This window comes from Pteropus medius, unplaced genomic scaffold, assembly GCF_902729225.1.
Source record: "Pteropus medius unplaced genomic scaffold, Ma_sr-lr_union100, whole genome shotgun sequence".
NCBI lineage: Eukaryota > Metazoa > Chordata > Mammalia > Chiroptera > Pteropodidae > Pteropus > Pteropus medius.
Window position 1 is genome coordinate 2,209,216 of NW_024356336.1, and position 23,651 is coordinate 2,232,866.

The window sequence follows — 23,651 nt, forward strand, 5'->3', positions numbered from 1 at the left end:
AACTAGGCTCTGTGGCCAAGCTTGGAGAATCCAAGCTGTGACAAACCTTCATGGGGGAGAGCAGATCCCAGGGTGTGAGCAGAGTTCTCGGGGACAGGACTGGAGCCCTAGGACTCACGAGAGCTGGGTGGCAGGCTTGTGGGCATTCTCCTAGGGGTCCACCACTGGTGAACCTCAGTGAATGCATCTCACACTCCTGGGTCTCTTGGGGGCCTCTTGTCACTTCCTGCTGCTGACTGTCCCCTCTCCCCAACCTTACTCTGGGTGTTTTTCATCTGCCCTTGGATGATTGTAGACTGCTATCTGTGCTTCCCTATATTCCTTAGAACTTACAGTGTTGGTGTGTGAGGGCCACTTCCAGCTGCCAGCATTTGCATGCCTGTGTGCCTGGGGACAGTTGGTATTCTGGGGAGTTAACATCTACTAGGAATAGCTGTCATCCAATGACTCAGGAATCCCAGTATAAGTGCCCCAGCTCCCCCACCCTCAGGTTGGAACTTTACTAAGCCTTCCTCCCCATGTTGAAAATCATGGCACCCATGGCAATGTCACCTGTGGTGCTTGCATCACCAATAAATCACCTCTGGGCCAATCTGCACGTGTGGCTGTATTATGTTCAAGAGGGTTCTTCACAGGGATATGAAAATGTCAAACACACATTCTGTTCCTTGTTAACTTCCTACTCAAACTGGTCCATTGTAAGTAGCACAACTACCTAACTTGTCTTTCACATCATCTAGTAGAGCTGTGTCCAAACCTTTTTATACTGAAATACATATAATTATACATTTCGTTTTATTCTTTGATATTATAATTAGGACATTTCTATATTAATTTATTCTGAAAGCATGTATGTAGGTGGTTATGGTATCAATTTTATTTCAAGAATGTCACAGAATAATTGTTATGAGATGGGAGTGTTGGGGCTGAAAGAGATGAAAACGTCTCAATTTGATCTCTGAGGCTCCTTCTAGCTCTGTATGTGAGGATCGAACTGTGTTTGGGGACACCCAGGCCTATCCTCTTCATAGCAGTGAGAAGAGAAGATGAGGCAGAGAGGAGGGTCCAAGCTCTCTCTCTCTGTGTATCAGTGAGGCTATGCTGGATAACAAACACCACCTCCCCCCGAGTCTTGGTGCTTTCTGACCACGAAGGCTTATTTCTCACTCATGCCACATATCTAATGCTGGTCAGAAGGGGACTCTGCTCCACATAGTCACTCATGGACCATAGCTGATGGAGAAAGGCTCTGCCACCTTGCAATGCACCATCTCAAGGCAATGGAAGAGAAAGTACTGGGAAGTCTGGCACCTGCAATAAAATTATTTGACCTGGAAATTATAGCTGTCACATCTGTTCAGAAACCATTGGCCAGAAGGAGTGACATGACCCTACTTAATATCAAGAAGACCCAGTGGTAACTTGCTCACTGATACACCATGTTTTGGTTGACTTCCCTCACTGTCCCCCTTCCTGCTAATACTTCCTGGTATCACTTCCCAAATAAACTACCTGCACTTGAATGCTTGCTTACCTCAGAGTGTGCTTCTGGTAAAGCCCAAACTAAGACACCTTCACTCATCTTTTCATTTTTTATTCATTCATTAATTCAGACAGTCAACAAATCTTTTCTGAGCACCTCCTATGTGCCGTACCCTAGGCAGGCGCTGAGGATACAAACATGACTGAACCTTGGCCCAGCTCTCATTGATCTCATTGTTTAGACAAGCAAATGGCCCAGGACACACCGCAAGCAAAGCACTTTGAGAGCTGAAGAATCTGTCAGCTGTAAGCCCTACCAGGACAAGGACCCTGTCTGTATCACTCCCCACTGAGTTCACTGCTGACATGTAGTACATGCTCAAGATAGGGAAGTGAATGAATGAATGAATGAATGAATGAATATAGAGAAACACCCCGGTTACTAAACAGGCCAGGTTACTGGCCTCACACCTTTGAGAAAGGATGAAGAAAAAATAAATATCAAAGGTTTTGAAAATATTGCAGTTCACACAAAAGCAATCGTAATAAATAATGGAAGAGGTACAGTTACTGAATACTTTCTGTGGGTTGGAAGATCTACTGAGGACCTCATGATTGGCTCGTTTTATGAAGGGTATAATTATGAATGCTACAATATTTAAATCCCTACAAGTATGAAGGAGAAGGAAACTTCAATTTGCAAGTGAGAAAACTGAGGTAAGAGGAAGGAAATACATAGGTGAAAGCTTTGGAGTCTCGAGAGCCCTGAGTTCAAATCCTGTCTCCACCACTTCCTGGCTATATGACCTTGGACAAGTTATTTGACCCCTTTAAGCCTCAGCTTCCTTATCTGTAACAGGAGAAACCAATAATATCTATTTCAAAGATGGTTGTGAGCACTGAATTTAATGAGACAGCAGCTAGAGGGTCCTCCAGTGATCTTAGTAGGAGCTCAATTCACAAAGCCCAGCTCTACTACTTGCTGGCTGCGCAACCTTGAACCAGTTGCTTAATGTCCCTGATCTTCAACTTTCTCTTCTATAAAATGGAATGATTAATAAATGCAACATTTACCTCTTGGGTTTCTTGAGAAGATCAAAAGAGGAAAGTATGGACAGTGCCTGACTCATGATGAGATCTCATACTATCTACATGTTAGCATTTTTTTTTTTTATTTATTGAGACACAATCAGGTCTTGAATCCATTCGTATGTTCTGAAAATATTAATTGTGTCTCAAAAAGATATGTTGAAGTCCTAACCCCCAGGACCTCAGAATGTGCTCCTATTTGGAAATAAGGTCTTTACAGAGGCAATCAAGTTAAAATGAGGGCATTAGGGTGGACCTGATTCCAATATGGCCGGCGTCTTTATAAAAGGGGGAGATAAGGACACATCCAAGGGAAGATGATGTGAAGGCACACAGAGAGGAGACAGCCATGTGACAAGTGATGTTTCTACAAGCCAAGAATTGTGGGCAAACTCCACCCCTAGCTATCAGGGAGAAAGCACGGCTCTGCTGACAGCCTGATTTCAGATTTTAGCCTCTAGAACTGTGAGGCAGTACATTTCAAGAGGATGTTGATGTTATTTTATTGTGGTAAAATATGCCTTACAAAATTTACCACTTTAACCATTTTAAGTGTACAGTTGAGTGGCATTCACATTGTTTTGCAACCATCACTACTACCCATTTCCAGATTTCATCTTGCAAAACTGAAACTCTGCACCCATGAAATAGTAGCTCCCCATTCCTTCTTCCTTCCAGCCCCTAGTACCCACTATGCTACTTTCTGTCTCTATAAAATTAACTACTCTAGGAATCTCATATAAATGGAATTATATGGTATTTTTCCTTTTGTCTCTGACTTATTACACTTAGCACAATATATTCAAGCCTCATCCATGTGGTAGCAAGTGTCAGAATTTCCTTCCTTTTTAGGGCTGAATAATATTCCATTGCATGGACATACACATTTTATTTATTCATTCATCCATTGATGGACACTTGGGGGGCTTCCCCCCGCTTTGGCTATTGCGAATAGTGTGGCTATGAACATGGGTATATAAGTATCTGCTGCTTTAATTCTCTTTGATGTATGCCCGGAAGGGGAATTGCTGGCTCACGTGGTAATTCTATGCTTAATTTTTTGAGGGTCCACCATACTGTTTTCCATACAGGCTGAACCATTTTACATTCCAAATTTCTGTTGCTTTAGCCACTCCATTTTGGTCCTCTGTTTCAGCAGCCTTAGGAAACTAATAAAAGCAACTACTGTGTCAGGTACTGGGCTCTGGAGATACATACGGTGGTAAATCAGGCAGACAAGGGCTCTTCCCTCACAGTGCTCATCTTCTAATTGGAAAGACAACAAATAAAAAAGTAACATAATGTTAGGTGGTGAGAAGTGCTACAGAGAGAAACAGCTTGGCTAGGGGGCTGGAGTGTGCGTGCCTGTGTGCGTGCGTGCGTGCATGCGTGTGTGCGGGTGTTCGCGCGTGTGTGTTGGGGGCATGAAAGGCGGGGAAGAGTCAGTCTCCTCTCTTGAACTGGGTTTCCAAGCCCCAGAACTGTCCCCTCTCTTCTGCCTGATCTTGGATTTGGTCAAGACACTGGCTGCAAGGAAGCTATACACACCAGAAGAACAGAAGTAAAGGCCAAGTGCCCAAGGGTCAGCAGTAAGGATCTGAGAGGTTTCTCCTGACTTTGAGGGCCTGGGATCCTGAGAGCACCCCATTTAATAACAGTGGGTGCTAGGATAGCCCAGAGGCCTTCAAGATGAAGTTCATTTTCCTTGTGCTGTACCAGCAGGTCCCTGCCTACCTCAGCCACCTAGCCCAGGCCCTTTCCTTGCTTGGAATTGTCTTCCCAACCTGGTTTCCCAGGCTAATTTCTCATCCCTGAGGACTCCATCTCTTCCTGGGAGCTGTTCTGGATGATGCAGGCTGGGGTAGGTCTCTTTCCTACTAGGTTCCACCTACTAGAACAGAGCTTGGCCCCAAGTAGATATCTGATAAACATTTGTTAAATGAATGGGTGAATGGATGGATGGATGATAGATGGATGGATGGACAGATGAATGGATGGATGGATGGATGGATGGATGGATGGATGGATAGATGGGTGGGTAGAAGGTGAAGGATGGATAGATGGATGGAGCAGGTGGGTGGGTAGAAGGTGAATGCTGGACCCTGCAAAACCACCCTCCTTTACTTGATTCTTTTTTCCAGGGCCACTGAGTTTTGCCTGTCTGCCTTCCCCCAGGGCTTGACTGACCACACCAGTGAACCCAGCCTGCCCCCATTCCTGGCAGCCGGATGGCTGATGCATGCAAAGCGGGCATCTCCTTGCCCAGCCGCCTGACCATCCTGGCGCGGCCGAATCTGAAAGCTAATGACATTATTGTGTGGAGACACAATGTCTGTGGGCATTTGCTGACCCGGGCTTTGGTGCGGGCTTAATCCAGCATTCTCGGCCCGCTCTCTGTGGGGACGCAGCGGTCACCCATCTTGGCACCGGCACTCCTGGGGAAGGTATAAATGCCACCTCCCAGCAACCTGGCTTCACGGGCACTCCGGGGGCCGGTGTCACTGGTAAGAATGCCTCTCTTGCTTGCCTTGTCTTTCTCTCATCCTCATCCCTGATGGAAAGTGTGGGAGACCTGGGTTCGAATCCAGATGCCACCACTTTCTGACCTTGGGCAAAGACTTCAATTCTCCAAGCCTCAGTTTTCTTTTCTGTTAAATGGGGAGAGGGGTCTTAAACCTCCTTTGTTGTGGGGCCTGGACGTAACATAGGCGAACGGTCCAGCACAGTCCCTGGCACGGAGTTGGTACGTGGGCAATATTCTTTGTTAATATTAAACAGTCCATCAGCATCCTTGTTTTGCCAGCGACTGGGGAAGAGAATCTGAGGGTTTGCAAGAAGAAGGAATCAAACCAGCGAAGGTTCAGCATCGGTTCTAGGGCGGTGAGTCAGCTCTCTCCATATCCACAAACACTCCGGCGCCTGCTATAAGTACGGTCTCGGGGAGCACTAGGGACGAGGAAGCAGTCCCGCTTCTCTGAGAGCTCCTAGCAACAGAACCACGAGTGCTTGGTGGAAATGACCCTAATCAGGCCATCATTGCTGCCCTGTACTAAGCCCTGAGTGTCTTCCGGGACCTCCGCCAAGTGCTAGAGTTTTCTGAATTATATAATTGAATCATCACAGCTCGCTCATGGATAGATGCCATTACTGTCCCCATTTTGCAGAACGAGTAATTGAGGCACGGAGAGGACAACCTCAATGCTGGTAAGCAGCAGAGCCAGCACCCGAGTTAGATCAATTGCGTTTAATCTTTGGTCTGAGAATGCAGATGACCAGGGAGGGACTGTACTGGCAGGACCTCTGGTACTATGATGGGCTCAAAGGGCTGGTTTCTTAAGAGAGATCAAGTTTAGCTCCCAAGCTGCTTATTTGAATTTCCTGTTTCCTGGGGACATCCTGGCCTGGCCTCCGGTGTGGAAGGGGCTTCTGGAACCTGAACGTTATCTCTGGAAAAGCAGGTCAAGTTTCCCCTTTTCACTGAGAAAACACAGGCTGGGTTCCCTGTCCTTCCCACGGGAAGGGAGAAGAGATTGACAATTTTCCAGACTCTTCTAATGTTCTCACCAGCTAAGAAATTCCTACTGCTGCCTATCACAGTGCCTGAACTTCCCCCATTACACTCATGTCGTTGCTTTTGTTAGCATGAGTTACATAATAGATGGCTTATGGCGGGGAAGAAGACCAATGGCAGAGAGAAGCATTCTGGGTACTGGCGGGGGGTGGTCAAGGAGGAAGTTGGAGGTGAGAGGCAGGAGGTACAGGGGACTTTACGAGATTGCAGAGTAGGGCCACAGCACAGCCAAGCACGGTCAGTGCATGGGTTTTATTTGCCCCACACTGCTATCCTTTAATCAAGAAATTTCTAGATATACATGTATCCATTCTGTGTAGGACCTGAGTGATGGAGACCCACCTGAGACACAGCTTAAGCTCTAATTTATCATTTTATTTTCTAGTAGACCTCATTTTTCTCTCTGGAGCTGGTCTGGACACAAACAGTGAAGCTAAGGATGAACACTCGGCCAGCTGCTTGCTGACCCCACAGCCCTACGACCACCTGAAACCAGGGAGACAAAAGACAAGGGTTGGGGCTCCAAGGACGTGGCCCTCACTCGAGAAAGCTGAGGGCCCAGAGAGATGCTCACCGCTGCTTCCCCATGTCTTCCAGGTCATTCCTGCACGAGACAGCCCACCATGGCCTCAGACCACCAGACCCAAGCGGGCAAGCCACAGCCCCTCAACCCCAAGGTGGGTACTATGGGGGGAGGTTGTGGGGAGCAAGCAAAGCTCCTCCCTTAGACTCAGTTTCCCTTCTGTAAAGTGGGATTGGCATTTGCCTTCCCAGGCCTTCTCCACTCTATCCCTGCTCCTCTCTGGGCCTCAGTCTCTCCCATTTGCGCACTGGGGGTTGATTCTGACGGTCCCTCCCCAGCTCGCAACTAGCATGCCAGAATTCCCAGTTCCAGCTTCCCACTTTGGAAACTTAAGTTTCTTTGCCTTACCCACCCCCCCTACACCCTACACCCTATGGCCCATAGGAGCTCCCCAATGGCAGACCCTCAGTGCCATCTAAAAGGGGGCTAGTGAATGAGAGATGGGATGTGAGTCCTGACTCCACGCCTGCTGTGTGACCCAGACAGCCACTTGACCTGAGCCTCAGTTCCCATTGTTCACAAAGTGAAGATAATTGAATTCATAGCACAGGGTGGTCATGAAGAGGCCTGGCCTCTGGTGTGCCCACCTAATGCCAGCTAACCCTAACCCAAACCCGAACCCTAACCCTAACCCTAACCCTAACCCTAACCCTAATCCTAATCTTTCTTTGCTCTCTCAACTTCCTGCCCTCCTAAGGGCAGTGGGTTCTTACTCCATTGTTGGAAGTTTGTCATTCCTATTCTACCCAAACTTCTACCAGCAACCGTCCACGAGCTTGCCTTCCTGTTTCCTTCTGTATCTGGGGCCCAGGGCGGGGAGTCCATCCTAGAACTGCCCTTTGTCTGCCCTGGGGCCTCCCCAGCCAGAAAAGCCTGGGCTCATGCAGCCCCTCAGCCACTCACCCCATTCTGTCCCTTGAGGGACGTATTTTTTAGAGGAAAGACAGATAAGAAACAAACCAAGAAATATATGACTTCGAGGAGTGAGAAGTGTTATGAAGAGACATAAAGCACAGAGAGTGATTCCTGGGAGTCAGAGTGGACGAGGAATGGGAGTCTTAGCTAAGGTGGTCAGGGAGGACCTCTCCGAGGAGGTGCCATTGGAGTGAAGGCCCGGGTCAAGTCACGGAGCAGCCATGTGAAAATCATGGAGTGAGGGCAGGGGAGTGCATTCTAGGCAGAGGGCACAGCAAGTGCAAAGGCCCAGGGGCCAGAACAGCTGGATGAGCCTGAGAGACAGAAAGAAGGTCGGCGTAATGTGGCTTAGAGCAGCTAAACAGACATAAAATGGGGGCCACATATGTAACTGAACATTTCCTATAGCTACGTCCCCAAACGGAAAAGAACAAATGAGATTAATTTTCATATCCTATTTTATTAAACCCAATATAGCCTAAGGTATAATCAATAAAAAAAAATATTAGAGGGGCTATTTTACATTCTTTTTTTCATACTAAATCTTTAAAATCTGATGTGTATTTTATACTTATAGCACATCTTAATTTGGACCAATTGCACTTGTTCAATAAACTTATGTAGCTAACAGCTGCTGTATCGGACTGGGCAGTTTAAAGGATTAGATAACATGTATTCATTCATTTGTTGATAGACAACAACAAGAAGAATTATAATACTGAGCTCCCGGTCTCTCTGAGGCCTTTCAAATGCATGGAGTGGCTGATCTTCCTCGCCTTCCTTGCCTTCCTCGCCCTCGCAAGCTGTTGCCTCCCAGGCCAGAGTAATAACGAACTGGTCCCTAACTTCTTAAACTTCTTAGTAACTCTGCAAAATAGGTGTGAATTCCCATTTTACAGATGAGAAAGCGGAGGCCCAGAGCAGTCAAGCTGCTTCCCAGGGCTGCACAGCTGGGTGCAGCAGAGGTGACGTCAGCGTCCGTGTCTCCTGACCATCTGTTGTCGAGTCAGTGACCATAAGGGCTGAATTGAGCCTGTGGAATTTGTCTCTGAGCCCTGGCGGGCCTCCCTTCCCTGGCTTTATGTGGCTAATCCCCGGCCTGGGAGAGAGGGACATGTTTACGCAGCCAGTGCTGACTATGTGGATTGCACAGCTATTCCTCCTGGGAGACTGCTGCCCTGAACCCCCTCTTCATCCAGAGGCAGCTCCTGGGGAAGTGTGGCTGAAACCCCTCTGTCCCCAAAGCTTTCTGGAATCATGAAAGGTGGCAGCTGGCCTCCAAGTTAGTGCTTGGCTATGAGGCCTTGGGTGGCCTCTTCACTTCTGTTTTTTCTGATGGGGATCCTGCCGGACCCCTTCTCTGGGATGATGAGAGGACCAGGTGAGGCAAGGGGAGTGAACTCCCTTTAAGAAGTATCTTGGGGGAAGCTCTGAGGGAGACCTGCCGAGCCTACAGGGGCCTAAGGAAAGGGGGCAGGTATGTGTAGTTTTACAGGTGAAATGCGGGGGTGAGAAGTGCAGATGGTGGTACCGGGCCAGCTCTAATGCAAGCAGGAGAAGCTCAAACAACGTGGTCTAGCATCTTGCTACTCCTACTGTGGTCCACAGACCAGTGGTACCAGCCTCACCCGGGAGCTCGTTGGAAATGCAGAATCTGGGTCCGCATCCTAGACCTGCTGGCTTGGAAACTGAATTTTACCGAGATCCCAAGTGCTTCCTGTGCATGTTAGAGTTTTCAAAGTGCTGCTCTTATGGAATCAATGTCAGACAGAGTTTCAGCTCTGCCACTTACCTACTGGGGGACCTTAATTAATGTCGTTACGCCTCTCACACAAAGCCAAAACTGTGTGCTAACATTGTGCTTCTCTGAATGCTTCCAACAACCCCATGAGGTAGGTTCTGTCTTTATTTCCCATTTTACAGATGGGGAAACTGAGGCTCAGAGAGGTGAAATACTGGCTGAGTATCTCACGGCTGGTAGCCAGCAGAGCCAGGACTGTTTGACTGTATGTTTAGTTTGTGACTCCCCAGGGCAGGACCCTTCCGCATGCATCCAGGCTCCCCAAGTCCCCTCTCCACCCCCCACTGCCCTGCTCTCCTTCCTCCCCACCGTGATGGGGTCTGACTCTCTCTTCCTGTTACAGATCATCATCTTTGAGCAGGAGAACTTCCAAGGCCACTCACATGAGCTGAACGGGCCCTGCCCCAACCTGAAGGAGACGGGTGTGGAGAAGGCAGGCTCCGTCCTGGTGCAGGCTGGACCGTATGTACCGGGGCGCCCTCACCTGGTCAGGGGCTTCCAGGGTGAGGCAGCTGGGCTGTGGAGCTGGAAAGATCTGCCCTCACTGTGCTCTTAGACGGTGCTACTGGGGGCGGGGGGCAGGATTTGGGGCCTGGCAGCCTATCAAGAGACTATGTGCCTTAGAGTCAGATAGAGCTAGGTTCAAATCCCGGCTCCTCCACTGCTGGACTATGTAACTTTCCTCTCTGAGCCTCAGTTTCCTCTTCTGTAGGAGAAGGGCAACCATGTCCTGAAGGTGAAGAGACAGAGTTCATGTGAAAAGCATGACACTGAGGTCAGCCACTTCCTTGAGGCAGGGATGTGGTTATGGTGACTCTCATGGGCCTTTTCAGAACTGCCCATCTCTGGCTCTAGGAGTGTCCTCTCTCCTGGGAAGTTTAAAACTAGGTGTCTCAACTCTACATCCACCCCTCTCTCCCCAAATCCTGACCATACTCGGTCTTAGCAGAGTCATCTATGCATCTGGGACCCCTGACCCAAGAGAGAAGGGGCAGCGATTGGCAGGATGTGACTCTGCATTGTTCATGTCGTGTAGCTGAGCATAGCCGGTGGAGGCTTCTCTTTGCGGTTCCCTGACCACTCTTTCTCCAGAAGAGACTCAGGGATCAGGGGTGGCAACCGGTCACCCCCATCCAATAAGTCAGTGAGTCTGGTGCGGCTGGGGGTCCTGGGTGACCTGCACCACATCTCAAGGCTCTCAAGGAATTTTGCAGCATTCAGTGACCCTACTCGAACCCATGTCTGCTGATGAGGAGAGCATGGCGGAGGAATGGCCCTGCCGAGGTGCTCCTGTGACACGCTCGGGGCATCTGCTGGGCCTGAGGGGGCACCTTCCAGGACAACTGAAGTTCGGTCATTTAAGTGCTGCATCTGATTTCCAGTTGTCTTTTCTCAGTATTTGGATGGGAGAATTTTTCAAATGGATTTTACACTCCTCTGCTTTCTTTTTAAAAATATAACTTTTGATTTTTAAAAATCTATTATTGTTTATTATTTAAAATGAATAATATTGTTTATTATTTAAAATGGTTTAGGGAAGAAAATCATGACTTACAACTCAGAAGTAACCATTGTTAAGATTTTGATAGAAATCTAGATTTTTCTTTGTATATTTGTATAAAATGATCTGATTTTGATTAAATATAGTTAATACGTATTTAATCAAGATCAGATCATGCTATACATACTGTTTTGTAATTCATTTTGAAAACTTTACAAGATTTCTCAAATTCTCTGCATGTCATTAAGTAATATTTTATGTCAGTGTTTTTCGGACAGGTTATTACTTTTTTTTAGGTAAATCTGCATCAGAATCATAGAAGGCAGATTCTTGGAGCCCTTCCCAGTCTCATTAAATCAAACTCTTGGTTCTGGAGCCTAGGAATCTGCATTTCAAAAACTCATCTGGTGATGTTTTTGCCAAGTTTGAGAACTCGTGTCCCACTCATTATTTTTCAGAGCTTTGTGACCTTCCATGATGGGATGTGCCGTAATTTACTTAAACGGGCCCTAACTGTTAGATTTTTGAAGTTGTTTCAATTATTCGACATTTTAAATAACACCACGACGAACATCCTTATTCACATATCATTGAGCTCTTGACAACTGTTTTTAAGGACACATAGTCTAAAGCGGAATTGCCAGATCAAGGGTGCGTCCTCTTCTAAAAGCAGCAAGGAACATGATCTCCCCATTAACGATTTCGATTATCGTTCCGAACAGCCATTATGGCATCAGGCTGCAATGTTCGCCCTGGCTCTGGATGACACCCCAAATGCTAAGCATTTTGAAGTCTGTGCTTTCTTTTGTCTATTTTCCCCTTTCCTCTATTAGCCATGCCCACCCAGAAGGCCGTTCTTCCCTTTAAGGTACTATTTCTCTTCTGTGGATCTAAGAGTCTGTTAGAATATGTTTGTGTAGCATACGAGTCAAGAGACGGCCATGAAGAACAAAAGAGGAAGTAGATCTAAAGAGAAGGGTTGGTATGAGTAAGGTACCTGATCCTTTAGATGCAGAGGTGTTCTGGAGCCAGTTCTTCCAGGGATGAAGGCTGATTGGACACATCCCTTCCCAACTCTGTGTTTAGTGATGTCACTCTGATAGCTTGAAGTCAGCCGTGGTGGGAGCATTTACACCATGGAAATTGGCAAATGCTACAATCAGAGTTTTGTTTTCATTTTTGAGAGCTGGTTGTTAATTCCAGCTACCATTGCCTTAGTACATGGGCTCTATATATCTGTATTTATTGCCAGGCCATCCTTTCCGTTTCCTTCTTATTTCCTGATTGTGTTCCAGATGGTTGAAGTCAGCATAGCACTGGGTTCTGGATAACCGAGGAGACCCTGCTCTTGGATTTGCCGTGCTGGGATATAGATGGGGCTATTACCACTTGATGAGCTGGGCGAATATGAGCCTCTCTCCCTCTCTCTCTCTCTTTCTCTGTCTCCACTGCAGCTGGGTGGGCTATGAACAAGCCAACTGCAAGGGTGAGCAGTTTGTGTTCGAGAAGGGTGAGTACCCCCGCTGGGACTCATGGACCAGCAGTCGGAGGACAGACTCCCTCAGCTCCCTGAGGCCCATCAAAGTGGTGAGCCTCCTGCCCCTTGTTCTTCTTCCTCTCTTTGCCACCTTGAAGCTAGGAATCTAGGGACCAGGAAGAAATCTTTACCTCTGGTAGTGTGCCCCTTCTGATTGGCAGGGGACTTCCTGGCTGTGTGATCTTGCGAAAGTCGCTTCATCTCCCTGAGCCTCAGTTTTTTCCTCTGTAAAATGAGGATATGCATATCTACTATCCTGAGATTCCACCATGCTTAGCCTGAGAGCTGCCACATTGCCTAATCCCAGGGGGCTCCATCCACAAGACTCGAAATGCTCCAGGGGGTACTGTTTACAATTTATTCTATGTGGATGGTGCTTTCCAGGGTTGTGTAACTGCTGTCACAGAGTACTTGCTCAGTAAGTGATAGCCATCATAAATATTAAAAGAAATTCTGGGACAGTATTATTTTTGTTTTTGAGAGCTGGTTGTTAATTCCAGCATACCATTGTCTTAGTACATGGGACAGTATAGAGGAGAAGGCAGTTTAGCTGTTGTTTCTAATTCAAGTCACTGTGACCTTTCGGTCCTTCTCTGATCCTGATTCTCATCGGCATGTGAATTCTGGGGGTGAGCATAGAGCCCAGCAACACTCGGTCGCACCCTCGAACCTTCTCAGCCCAGCCTAGTTCTCCCCAGAGCTTGATGGAAGATGAGAGAACATTAGACTTAGCCTTCCACGGTCCTGGGTTCCTACATTGGCTCTGGCACTCGCTGCATGACCTTGGGCAAGTCACTTTACCTCTCTGAGCCTCAGTTTCTAAATAGCATGAATAGTTTAAAGAACTAAAGGAGTTAACTAAGAAAAATGTAGCAGGAATAGGAAGATGGGAAGAGACGTGGAGATCAAAGAAAGCCAAAATATCTCAAGTGTCTACTGGAGGCACCCTAAGCCCCCACCCATCTGTGTGTGTGTGTGTGTGTGTAGATCATTGCTATTATTTATTTTAAAAAAGGAAGTTGAGGCTGTAGGAGGGAAAATGACATTTCATAATCAAATATTCTACAAAGTGTAGAATCTGGAGTGTCCTTACATAAAAATAGTGCAATAGGATCTCACCAAATGGCTGCTGTTCAATGGCAGTGGTCACAGGCACTCACGTGGTGGGGGTATTGGCCAGAAGGCCGTAGGTGGAGCTAACGATCCCAAGTCCAGGGCATGAGGAAGGGTGGGAAAGCTCACCCTGGACCCCCTCTCCTGTGCTCACTTTCCTCCACTCCCTGTCATCAGGACAGTCAAGAGCACAAGATCATCCTCTATGAGAACCCCAACTTCACGGGGAAGAAGATGGAAATCATAGATGATGACGTGCCCAGCTTCCACGCCCATGGCTACCAGGAGAAGGTGTCATCCGTGCGTGTGCAGAGTGGCACGTGAGTGAGACCCCTCCCTGGCTTGTCCTGCCCCAGGGTCCTAAGTCCTGTGCTGCCCTCGACTCTGGTGATCCTGTACACTCCTGACCTCGGTCTTCTCAGTGGAAAATGGGCGTGGAAATCGTGAGCCCACATGTGGTAGCTTTCAACCCCTGAGATTCCGTCCAGACCTGCCTATTGGGCCATACCCTATGTTTGGAGGAGAGAGACTTTGGCCGTAACTTCCACCCCAAAGAACAGGACAGGAAATGGGGGTGAGGGGTGTAAGGTGAGGCAGAGGATAGGGGTCGCAGAAGCATGGGAATGAGTTGAGTGGTTTTAACAGAGCTGTGAGAGGCAAGAAGTCCAGCCCACGCTGGCCTTTTACTGCATGAGTTCCTGAATCTGGAAAAAGGAGACATCATTTCCCACCAAATTATGTGCCTAAACTTCTTAGGCACATAAACCTTGGCCATCAACGTCGGGGAATTTCTCACCGTGAAAAATGTGAATGTCATAGGAGTCTGCAGATGGGCTTTGGGCAGTGGGGTGCTGGAGCCGGCTTGCACCAGCTTGCAAGAGCTGACTCCTAAATTTTCAGAATTTTTGTGAGCTAGTGGTTGAATTATTGGTAGCTTGAAATCAGCCATCGTGGGAGTATTGACACCGTAGAGATTGGAAAATGCTACAAATAAAGACTTTGTTCCCCCGAGGAGCTGGTTTGACAACACAAACTGGCTTTCTGGGGGTTGTCAGATTCCTAAGATAATGTGCAAAGTTCCATGTTCATAGTCCCCTCACTTATTCATTCATTCATTGATCCAATTTGTCGAGTGCCACCATGTGCCAGGCACTATGCTAGGTGCTCAGTATGTCAAGATAGATTAAAGAGACCTGGCTTCCGCCTCATGTAACTAAAGTCTAGTTGGGGGCAACTGTTAATAATGTAAGAATCTACACAAATCTAGACTCCTTCCCTGAGGAAGGTACTCTTGACCTGAGATCTCAAGAAAGAGTAGGGATTTCAGGGGTCAAGAGGAGAACGAAGGGCATCCCAGAGGGAGAAGAGGCTAGTGAGAGTCAGGGACTCTGCAGAGGCTGATGGAGCCAGAGAGTGCCAGGATGTGGGGGCCTGAGACCAAGAAGCAGAGCTGCGGTGTCCACAGGGGCTGGCCAGGCAGGTCTCTGTGGGCTCAGGCTGTGTGCTGTTATCTGGGGAGGAGACTGTGACTTTCCTCAGGTACTCAAAAGAGTGAGTAACCTCCAAAAGGGTGATGACTTCAGATGCTGAAGGGAATATAGAATGCTCCTGGGACCTCGCCCACTTGCCTTGAGCCTTGCAGCCAGGCTTGGGGCTGGGATAAGAAGCCTCTCTTATTCTAAGCTTAAGTGAGCTTAAGATCACCCCTTCCTCTGCATTCGGCATCAGGCCTTCAGTTAAAAGTTGTTTCAGTTAAAAGTTGCTTCTCCCCATCAAGAGAAGGAATAAAGGAGAGGCTTGATCCTAGATGGGTTGTGTTGTTCCTGATAAACACTCAGGAATTGTGAAATGATTGGGAGGTTCCACCCTTCCTAATGGCTGAAGAATTCACGCTCTCTCTCTCTCTCTCTCTCTCTCTCTCTCTCTCTCTCTCTCTCTCTCCTTTTTATCTGTTTCTCCTTCTCTCTTCCCCATGTCCCCTCTTCTCACCTCTGAAACTGCAGATGGGTTGGCTACCAGTACCCTGGCTACCGCGGGCTGCAGTACCTGCTGGAGAAAGGAGATTACAAGGACAGCAGTGACTTTGGGGCCCCTCATCCCCAGGTGCAGTCTGTGCGTCGCATCCGTGACATGCAGTGGCACCAACGGGGCGCCTTCCACCCCTCTAACTAGTGCCCTTCCCATTTCCTCCTTCCCAGGGACCTGGTCCACTGCCCAGGATCCCCCAGACCTCTTGGCGAGTGAATAAAGTGTGAATTGCAACTGGTCGGCTGCAGTGTCTTTTATCGCCAGTGGGAGCTGAGGTGCTGCATGTGTGCGTGTGCGTATGTGTGTGTGTGCGTGTGTGTGTGTGTATGTGTGTGTGTGAAAGAGAGACAGACAGAGAGAGAAAGAGACAGAGAGAAAGATAAAGAGAGAAAGAGAGACAGAAAGAGAGAGAGAAAGAAAACCAGAAAGTGTCTGGGCGAGGGGTAGGACAGACGGGTCCTCACTGAGTCTTATGGTTCTGCAGCTACTTAGCTGTGTGGCCTTGGGCACATAGTCCTCTCTGAGCCTCTGTTTCTTCACCTGACTCAACAACTCCTATGCTGCCCGAGTGGCCTGCTTGGCTGACCGCCTGGGCTCCCTCTTATGTGGCTGCTGAGCATGATTGCTCTTAGGGGTATGTGAGAGTTGCCCCAGCCCTCATAAAATATACACACTGCCTGCCATTCCTTCATGACTGACTCATCACCTTGAACCTGGGAGTTTCCTTAGATCTGCCTGCCAGAGGAGCCAATAACTGTAATCCGCACTCCACCCCAGAGACAGGTCCCACGTCCAAATGGATTCAAATGGCTGTTCTGGAGCCCTGACCAGTGATGGGGCCTCAGGCACGTCATTCGATTTCTCAGAGCCTCCTTGTTTCCACTTAGCAAAAGAGGGGAGAAAATAATGCCTCCCTAACAGGGGACAGTGAGGATGAAATGAGATACCCAGGCGTTCTCTATGCAAATGTTAGTCATTGGTTGGTTATCCATAGTGTAAATATCCACTCCCAGTGTGTGGCTTCTTTTCATTTTGTTTTTGGTTTCTTTTGATGTACTAGTTTGAAATTTTGTTGTGGTCTAATGTCAATCTATTCCTTATGGTTTGTACTTTCCGTGTCCTCTTTAAGAAATTCTTCCTCACCCCAGGTCACAAATGTAGTCTCCAATATTTTTTTCTTAAAAGTTTTAAAGTTTAGCTTTTCATATTTAAATTCTCAGTCTTTCTGGAGTTGATTTTTGTGTATAACCATATGACAGGGATCTAATTTCTTTTCTGATTTCTTTTTTTCCACTTTGGACCACGAATAATTTATTGAGAAGTTCATCTCCCCAACTGTGGTGCAATGTGACCTCTGCCACCTATCAGGTTGACACATACTCCTAGGATCTATTTATGGGCTCTTTTTTTGTGTGTTCCTTTAGTCTATTTGTGTGTCTCTGTACTCTTACTGCATTGGGTTAATAATCATTGCTTTATAATAAATTGTAAAGTGCTCTAAATTATGCTTCTTCAGAAATATTTTAGGTATCCTTACCCTGGTATACTCCCGTGTAAAATCATCCTCTCAAATTTGGAAAAATGAAAAACTGTTGAATGAGCTCAAACGGTTAAAATAATTACCATGGAGGTGGGAACTAATTATTGCTTAATAAATGTTCCATCTTCTATTCTTCGGCAAACGCTTAACTGAATGCCTATTCGGTTCCTAGAACTGGGCAGAGTAGGGAATATGAAGTGAGTAAGATAGAGCTTCCCACCCTCAGGAAGCTCTTGCTCTGGGGAGATTGTAATAGCTTGAGAGTAGAACCGCAGTGCTTATTACGGGTCGAATTGTGTCCCCTCCTCCAAATTCATAAGTTGCAGTCCTAACCTCGAGTTCCTCACAATGTAATCTTATTTAGGAATAGGGTCTTTGTCGATGTGTTTCAGGTCATACTGGAGCAGGATGGGCCCATAATTCAATGACTGGTGTCCTTACAAAAAGGGGAAATTTGGAGACAGACATGCTCACAGAAAGAATGTCATGTGAAGATGCAGTCAGAGATCGGGGCAATGTAGCACCAAAGATTGCCAAGACACCATCAGAAGCTAGGATCTTGAAACACATGCTCCCTCATGTGCCCCCAGAAGGAGCCATCCCTGCAGACACCTTGACCTTGAACTGCTAGCACACAGAACTGTAGGAGAATAAATTTCTGTTATTCATGCCACTCTGTTTGGGGCACTTTGTAAGGTCAGCCCTAGGACACTAATAGGGTGATGGAAAGAGGAAGGGGTCAGGGACACCAAGAGAAGGCAGGAGTTACTGCCTGGGATACTAGTAGACTTCTTAAAGACGTGGGGATGTTGAAGGAAGAGTTGGCATTTTCCAGGTGAATCTTGGGGTGGAACAATATTGGCAAACGGAACAGTGTGCAAAATGAGAGAAGGAGAGCATGGTATGTTCCAAGTACAGAGAGAACTTTAGGGCACGGAAACCTCAGAGAGTTGGCTAAGCACAAGGTCCTGAGACAGTAGGTCCCCGCCCACCTCCGCTCACTCTACTCCTCTCAGCGTGGACAGTTTCCCTTTCTCTCAGGTCTCCTCAGGACATGCCCTGCCCCTCTTTCCCGCCCTGCAGGAGTCACTCCCCTCTCCAGCCACCAGGTGTCAGCAAAGCGTCATCCTCAGGGCTTCCGGCGCTGGGTGGCAGGGCATCTACCGGCCTCACAGCCAGTTAAAGGAGGCTTAGAGAGCCAGCTGGGGCCAGACTCCGGTCTCAGTGAACTATTATTGATAGTGCAGGGAGAAGCTTGCTGGGAGGGGAAACAGACAACCAACCCAGCGACGATTCTTTGCAGGAGGAAATCACTTTGTCACCCGCTGTCACTGAAGCAACTAGCAAAGCCTCATGCTCCCACTCACCCTTATCACAGAGCAGCCTCTCTGTGCCTCAGTTTCCCCTGGGGGAAACCCTAGTACCTCTTCATAGGGTTGCAGAGTGCGTGAAATCTTTAAGGCAGTGCCAGACGCACAGTGGGGACTCAGTAAACCAACACAATATGACAAGGGATAAGGGGAGGCTGTGAGATTTGTGGGGTGGAGTCAGAGAAGACTCCTGGGGCTTTAAAGTGGGGTTTTGTAGGAGGCGTAGGAGTTTGCCAGGTACACAAGCATGGAAGTGCTTTCTACACATTCATTCACTAATCTGCTCATTCACTCCCATCTTCTCCCTCCCGCCTCTCTGTTCTCCTTCCCCTGTGCCTTTCTCTTCCTCTTTCCTCTCCCTTCCTCTCCTCTTCCTTAGTGCTCTGACTTCTTCTCCACTCCACGTGTTTCTTCATCCCAAACATTCTCCCCTTGCTCTTCCTTCTTTCCTTCCTCTCCCTCTCCTCACTGTCAAGTCCCTGCAGGGGTTTCAATCCCAGATGAAACAACTCAGCCAGCCTACAGCCCCACCCCAGCCCCACTCCCCGCAGCCTGGTGCCGGGAAGGGAAGCACAGCGGGAACAGGTGGGCTCGTTAAGGTGTCCGGACCACCGCCTCCACTCCCACATTCGCTGCAACATTATTTACAATATAAGAAAGACGTACAAATGGCCCGAATGCCCATTGACAGATGAATGGATAAAGAAAATGTGTATCCGTACAATGACATATTCCTCAGCCTTGAGAAGGAAATCCTACCATTTGCTACACCATGGATAAACTTGGAAGACATTATGCTAGATAAATAAACTTAGCTCCTCTTTTAGTTGGAGGAGTCCTTGGTGTTATAAATCCCCAAGATATGTCTGCTTGCCCCGGGATAGTGGTTCTTGGCCAACAGCAGCAGCATCACCTGGGAACTTGGTACAAATGCGTATTCTCACTGTGGACCTACTGAGTCATAATCTTCCCCCGGGGAGGGGGGCGGGGGGCAGTCAGTGATCTGTGTTGAACCAATGCAAGCCCAAATTTGAGAAAAGCTGCTTTAAGTTTTTGTATTTCTTTAGATAGTTTGCCTTCTTGCCTCTTTCTTTTTAAAATAGGCAGATGATGTTTATTCTCAGGGACCAGTGTATGATTAATGCTTTATTGTATGAAGTTGTTATCCATTTTCCATTAAAGAAGACAAAAACTTGTGGATTGGGTATAAATCTCCTCTCTATATTAATCTAGAAATGAAGAAAGATCAGCCAAATGGCTCACACTGCCAGTTTCCAAGGTAGCAGTTACTGCCCAAAATATTGGTCTAAATATTGATCTGAATCCTCCTTTTCTTTCAGACACTGAGTGGACACTTTATATTCGTCATTATCACTCCGACTCATTCCATCTTCATATAGTATGTCCCCTCATCAGACTCTCCCATGAACCCCTTACCTTCTTTGCAGATGTCATTGTAATTATGCACAATTTGTTTGGCCCTCCTTCTCAACTGGACTGTAAACTTCATGAGAACAGGGACCCTGTCCCCAGCATATCTGCACAATCCCTGGCACAGGTCACTTGCTGGATGCATACATGAATGACCCTCCTTCCTCAAAGAAGCCTTCCCTGAACCCCTCCTCCTCCAGCTCACATAGCCCCTATAACAGGAAAGACACTTATTGAAACTGCTATCTGGACTCGATGGCCCTACAGATGGGACCAAGGCTTTATTGATTCCTGTTTCCTCATTGATGGCCCTACAGGGGGGACCATGGCTTCAGTGATTCCTGTTTCCTCAGTGCCCCACACATGGCAGACCCACAGCTCGTGCTGATCCCTCCATCTTCCGAAACCAACGTTTTGTTCAGGCTCCAGTAGAAATGCTCCCTCCTCCTTGAATTGGTGACCATCCCCCATTGGTCCTTTCTAAAGCAGCAACTCTGGAATCTGTCCCAGGGTGAGATGTAAATCTTGACTCGTCATAGCTTTAAGTGTGCCTTAACCAACTGAGCCTCAGTGTTCTCTGAAGGCAGGGCACATGAGGCTTATTCAGCAGGAGACAGGCCTGCAAAGCGATGCGTCCAGAGCCAGGCACCTGGCTGCTGTGCAACAAACGTAACTTCTCTCTTCAACTTTCGGGGCTCCCTCCTATTTTGGCCCCACCAGGATGTTCCAGCCATTTCAGTCTAGAGCATGTAAAAAAAAATATATCTATTAAACACCCTCACTCTAGGGCAGGGCTTCTTACCCTCAACACTCTTGCTATGTCCTGCGGGAGCGCTCCTGTCCATGGCGAGATTGTTGAGCAGCATCTCTGGCGTCTGTCCACTAGGTGTCAGGAGCACCCCCAAGTTGTAAGAAGCAACCATATCTCCAAACACAACCCAGTATCTCCTGGGTGGGAAATCATCCCAGGATGAGAACCGTTGCTCTAGGAAGGGCATTAGGGATACTCATACGGGGGGGAAAGTATATTTTTAAAGAGGGTAGGGGATGGGGTCACAAATGATGGGACTTCAGGCAGCGTTGCAGATGGGGAGGGGAAGAATTAGAACAAATCGTACAAGGTGAGTGTTGGCCTCTACCCCCTTCATGGAGCAGACTCAGATAAACTGTCAGGGCTGGAGGGGAGCCAAGCCTCTCGTCTCACAAATGGGGCATCTGAAGTCCGGAGGCAAGCGGCGAGACTTGGGTGCCTAAAACACACACACACACACACACACACACACACACACGCAATATATATATGTAGTTAATTAGAACATACATCTTAGATATATATATTTGACATATGTAACAACTCTATTAAAAATGGATATAGAGTCCCAAGTAGGGAAGGGATTTTAGATTTTTTTCTCTGTGCATCCGTCACACACACGCGAAGCCCAGTTCTTTCTTTCTTCCTTTCTTTCGTTCTAGGAAGAGGAAGTAGAAGGAATTTGGGCACATTTGCTGCCTGAGATCTTTTGGTCTTGAAGCTTTAGTGGGAGGAGAAGAACGGGGGGTGGGAGGGGATGGGTAGGGCCAGAAGTATAGACGGAACAGGTATCCCTTTGCTTAGCCAGAGGGACACCTGTGGGCTAAGTGAAAGAACAGTGTCATTTTGTCCTTTGTTTTTATTAATTGTTTTGGTGGTATTAATTGGGTTTTGAATAAAAAGTGCTGAATTATACCCTGGATTTTAAATGTAAGTTGTTAACGAGCAAACACATGATAATGACTGCAGGAAATGATGAAAAAGAAGTGGGAAATCACCCACCTCCAACCTGTTGGCAAAGCCAGCTGGCCCTTCAGACTCTCCCCAGAAGGCTTTGAACACCGTGGTGAGGGGTTTGGCTTCCGGCATCAGAAGGGACAAAGCTGGGGACAGGCTTTCCAGAAGAAGGTTGTCACATGTGCAAAATTAGCAAAGTGAGAAAAACTGGATCAGGTGAGGGGAAAGGTAGGTGGCTCTGCAGGTGTGAACCGTGGCTTCTTCAGGGTGGAGGAAGCAGAATGGCGAGAGGTGAGGCTGGCCAGGTAGCAGGGCCCAGGGTGTGAAGGTAAATATTGACCGCAGAAAGGAGATGGGACTTGATTCACGGAGCACTGGGAAGGCGTGGGAGGGTTCTGAGCAAAGGAGTGACACAGTCTTGTCAGATGGGCATTGGAAAGCACTCCGTCTGGCTGCCGTGTGGAACTGGAGAAAGGGGGAAGGGAATGGAAGCTGTTTTCTTTGAGCGACAAAGGCCGACAGCTTAACTCCTGGGGTGGGGGTATACTAAGGGATGAGGTAGGACTTTTCTAGTACACCCACTCCTTGTAAAGGGCACTTGGGAGCCTTGTGTCCACTTACAGTGCTCAATGTGGTCCAGTCGCTTATATTTTTTGTCGACATAAAAAAACGTCCAAACCTGTAAAGAATTGGATGAGTTTATTTGAGCCACAGTGATGACATATGCTGGGGAGTAAGATCGCGAATGCTCCGGAGGAGGGTAGTTTTGCAGTTCCTTTTATGCATTTAGAATCAAAGGAGAAAACGTGAGGAAAGTACATGAAATTCATCGGTGATAGGTTAAGGAGGCAGGAGAAAGCAAAGTGGGACATCTCTAGGATTGGATAAAAATCAAAAAGGAGAAACACATACTTCTTGCACGTTAGTGGGTACAGGATAGTTAATAATTAACCTTTACAGCACATAGAGGTGGTACGCGGGGGACAAGGTAACAATGAGGGGTGCTGTGGTCTTGTGCTCTGGTGCCTACGGTTGTGCCTTCGAGGGGTAGGAAAAGAAAATTGCTCTGACATTTCAAAGCTATGTTACCCTAGGTGTGTGAGAACAATGGATAGAGCTCGCTTAAGGTAAAGATTGACCTTTGCTAAGGAAGCTATAGGCCTGGGACATGACTACCTGCCCAGTGAGGAGTTTGTGATCAGATCATCCTATGTGGTTACTTTTGGTCAACGAGCTTGTCAGGGTTGCCATGTGACCCCCCAGAGCTTATCAGGTTTATTACATAGCTCTTTTTTCATTCACGTTTCAAAGTGCATTTATTCTGTTAAAAAACAATTAAACTGGGTAAATTTGTAGCTCTTATTAAACGACTCATGAATCGGGAAGCATCATATTTAGCAAGCGAAAGGGCACTCTGAGGAGTTGCTCAAAATGGAAGTTTTTTATAGGAAGAGGGATGGGGTAAGGGAGTATTAACAAAAGAAAAGATTATTTGGGGGCTGGGACATCCTTTAAGGGAAGGGTTTTTATCATATAGATGGCCTCTTTTTTCTAGGGTAAGAGTGAGGATGGAGAGGGCACATGGGACAGATTACTTCATTGGGATCGACTAGAAAATTCCAGACTGGTTGCTTAAGATTCTGTTTCTGGGAGAGGTGGAAACTGCAATTAGATCAGATATTAAATCTAGGTTTGGTATCATGAGATTTTAGCACGCGTGACGCCATTTTGGGCCTGTGGTTTTCCCTTCAACAATTCGTTTCTTGCTTCAGACATTTCTTTTATAAGAAATAAAATGTTACAGAAAAAGTACTGTGTACTCCCCCACCCCCAACCATTCCCTTCATTTTCCCTGACTTAAAGTACCATTTGTATCTTTATTTTTACTTTTACTACATTTGTGACTATCCCTAAATAATCCA

General features: G+C 47.3%; 1 protein-coding gene across 2 annotated transcripts; it reads left to right on the plus strand.

Moving 5' to 3' along the window:
* Nucleotides 1-5,065: 5,065 nt before the first annotated feature.
* On the plus strand, nt 5,066-15,856 carry CRYBB2 (crystallin beta B2). 2 transcript variants are annotated; one of them, XM_039861806.1, is made up of 6 exons: nt 5,066-5,075; nt 6,740-6,819; nt 9,785-9,903; nt 12,397-12,529; nt 13,770-13,912; nt 15,596-15,856. In XM_039861806.1, exons 2-6 carry the CDS (start codon nt 6,766-6,768, stop codon nt 15,762-15,764), a joined length of 618 nt encoding a protein of 205 aa, XP_039717740.1. In that variant the 5' UTR covers nt 5,066-5,075; nt 6,740-6,765; the 3' UTR covers nt 15,765-15,856. The 2 variants fall into 2 exon arrangements, with proteins under 2 accessions (XP_039717740.1, XP_039717741.1); XM_039861807.1 differs by lacking the exon at nt 5,066-5,075 and adding an exon at nt 5,760-5,775.
* The last annotated feature ends 7,795 nt before the right edge of the window (nt 15,857-23,651 follow it).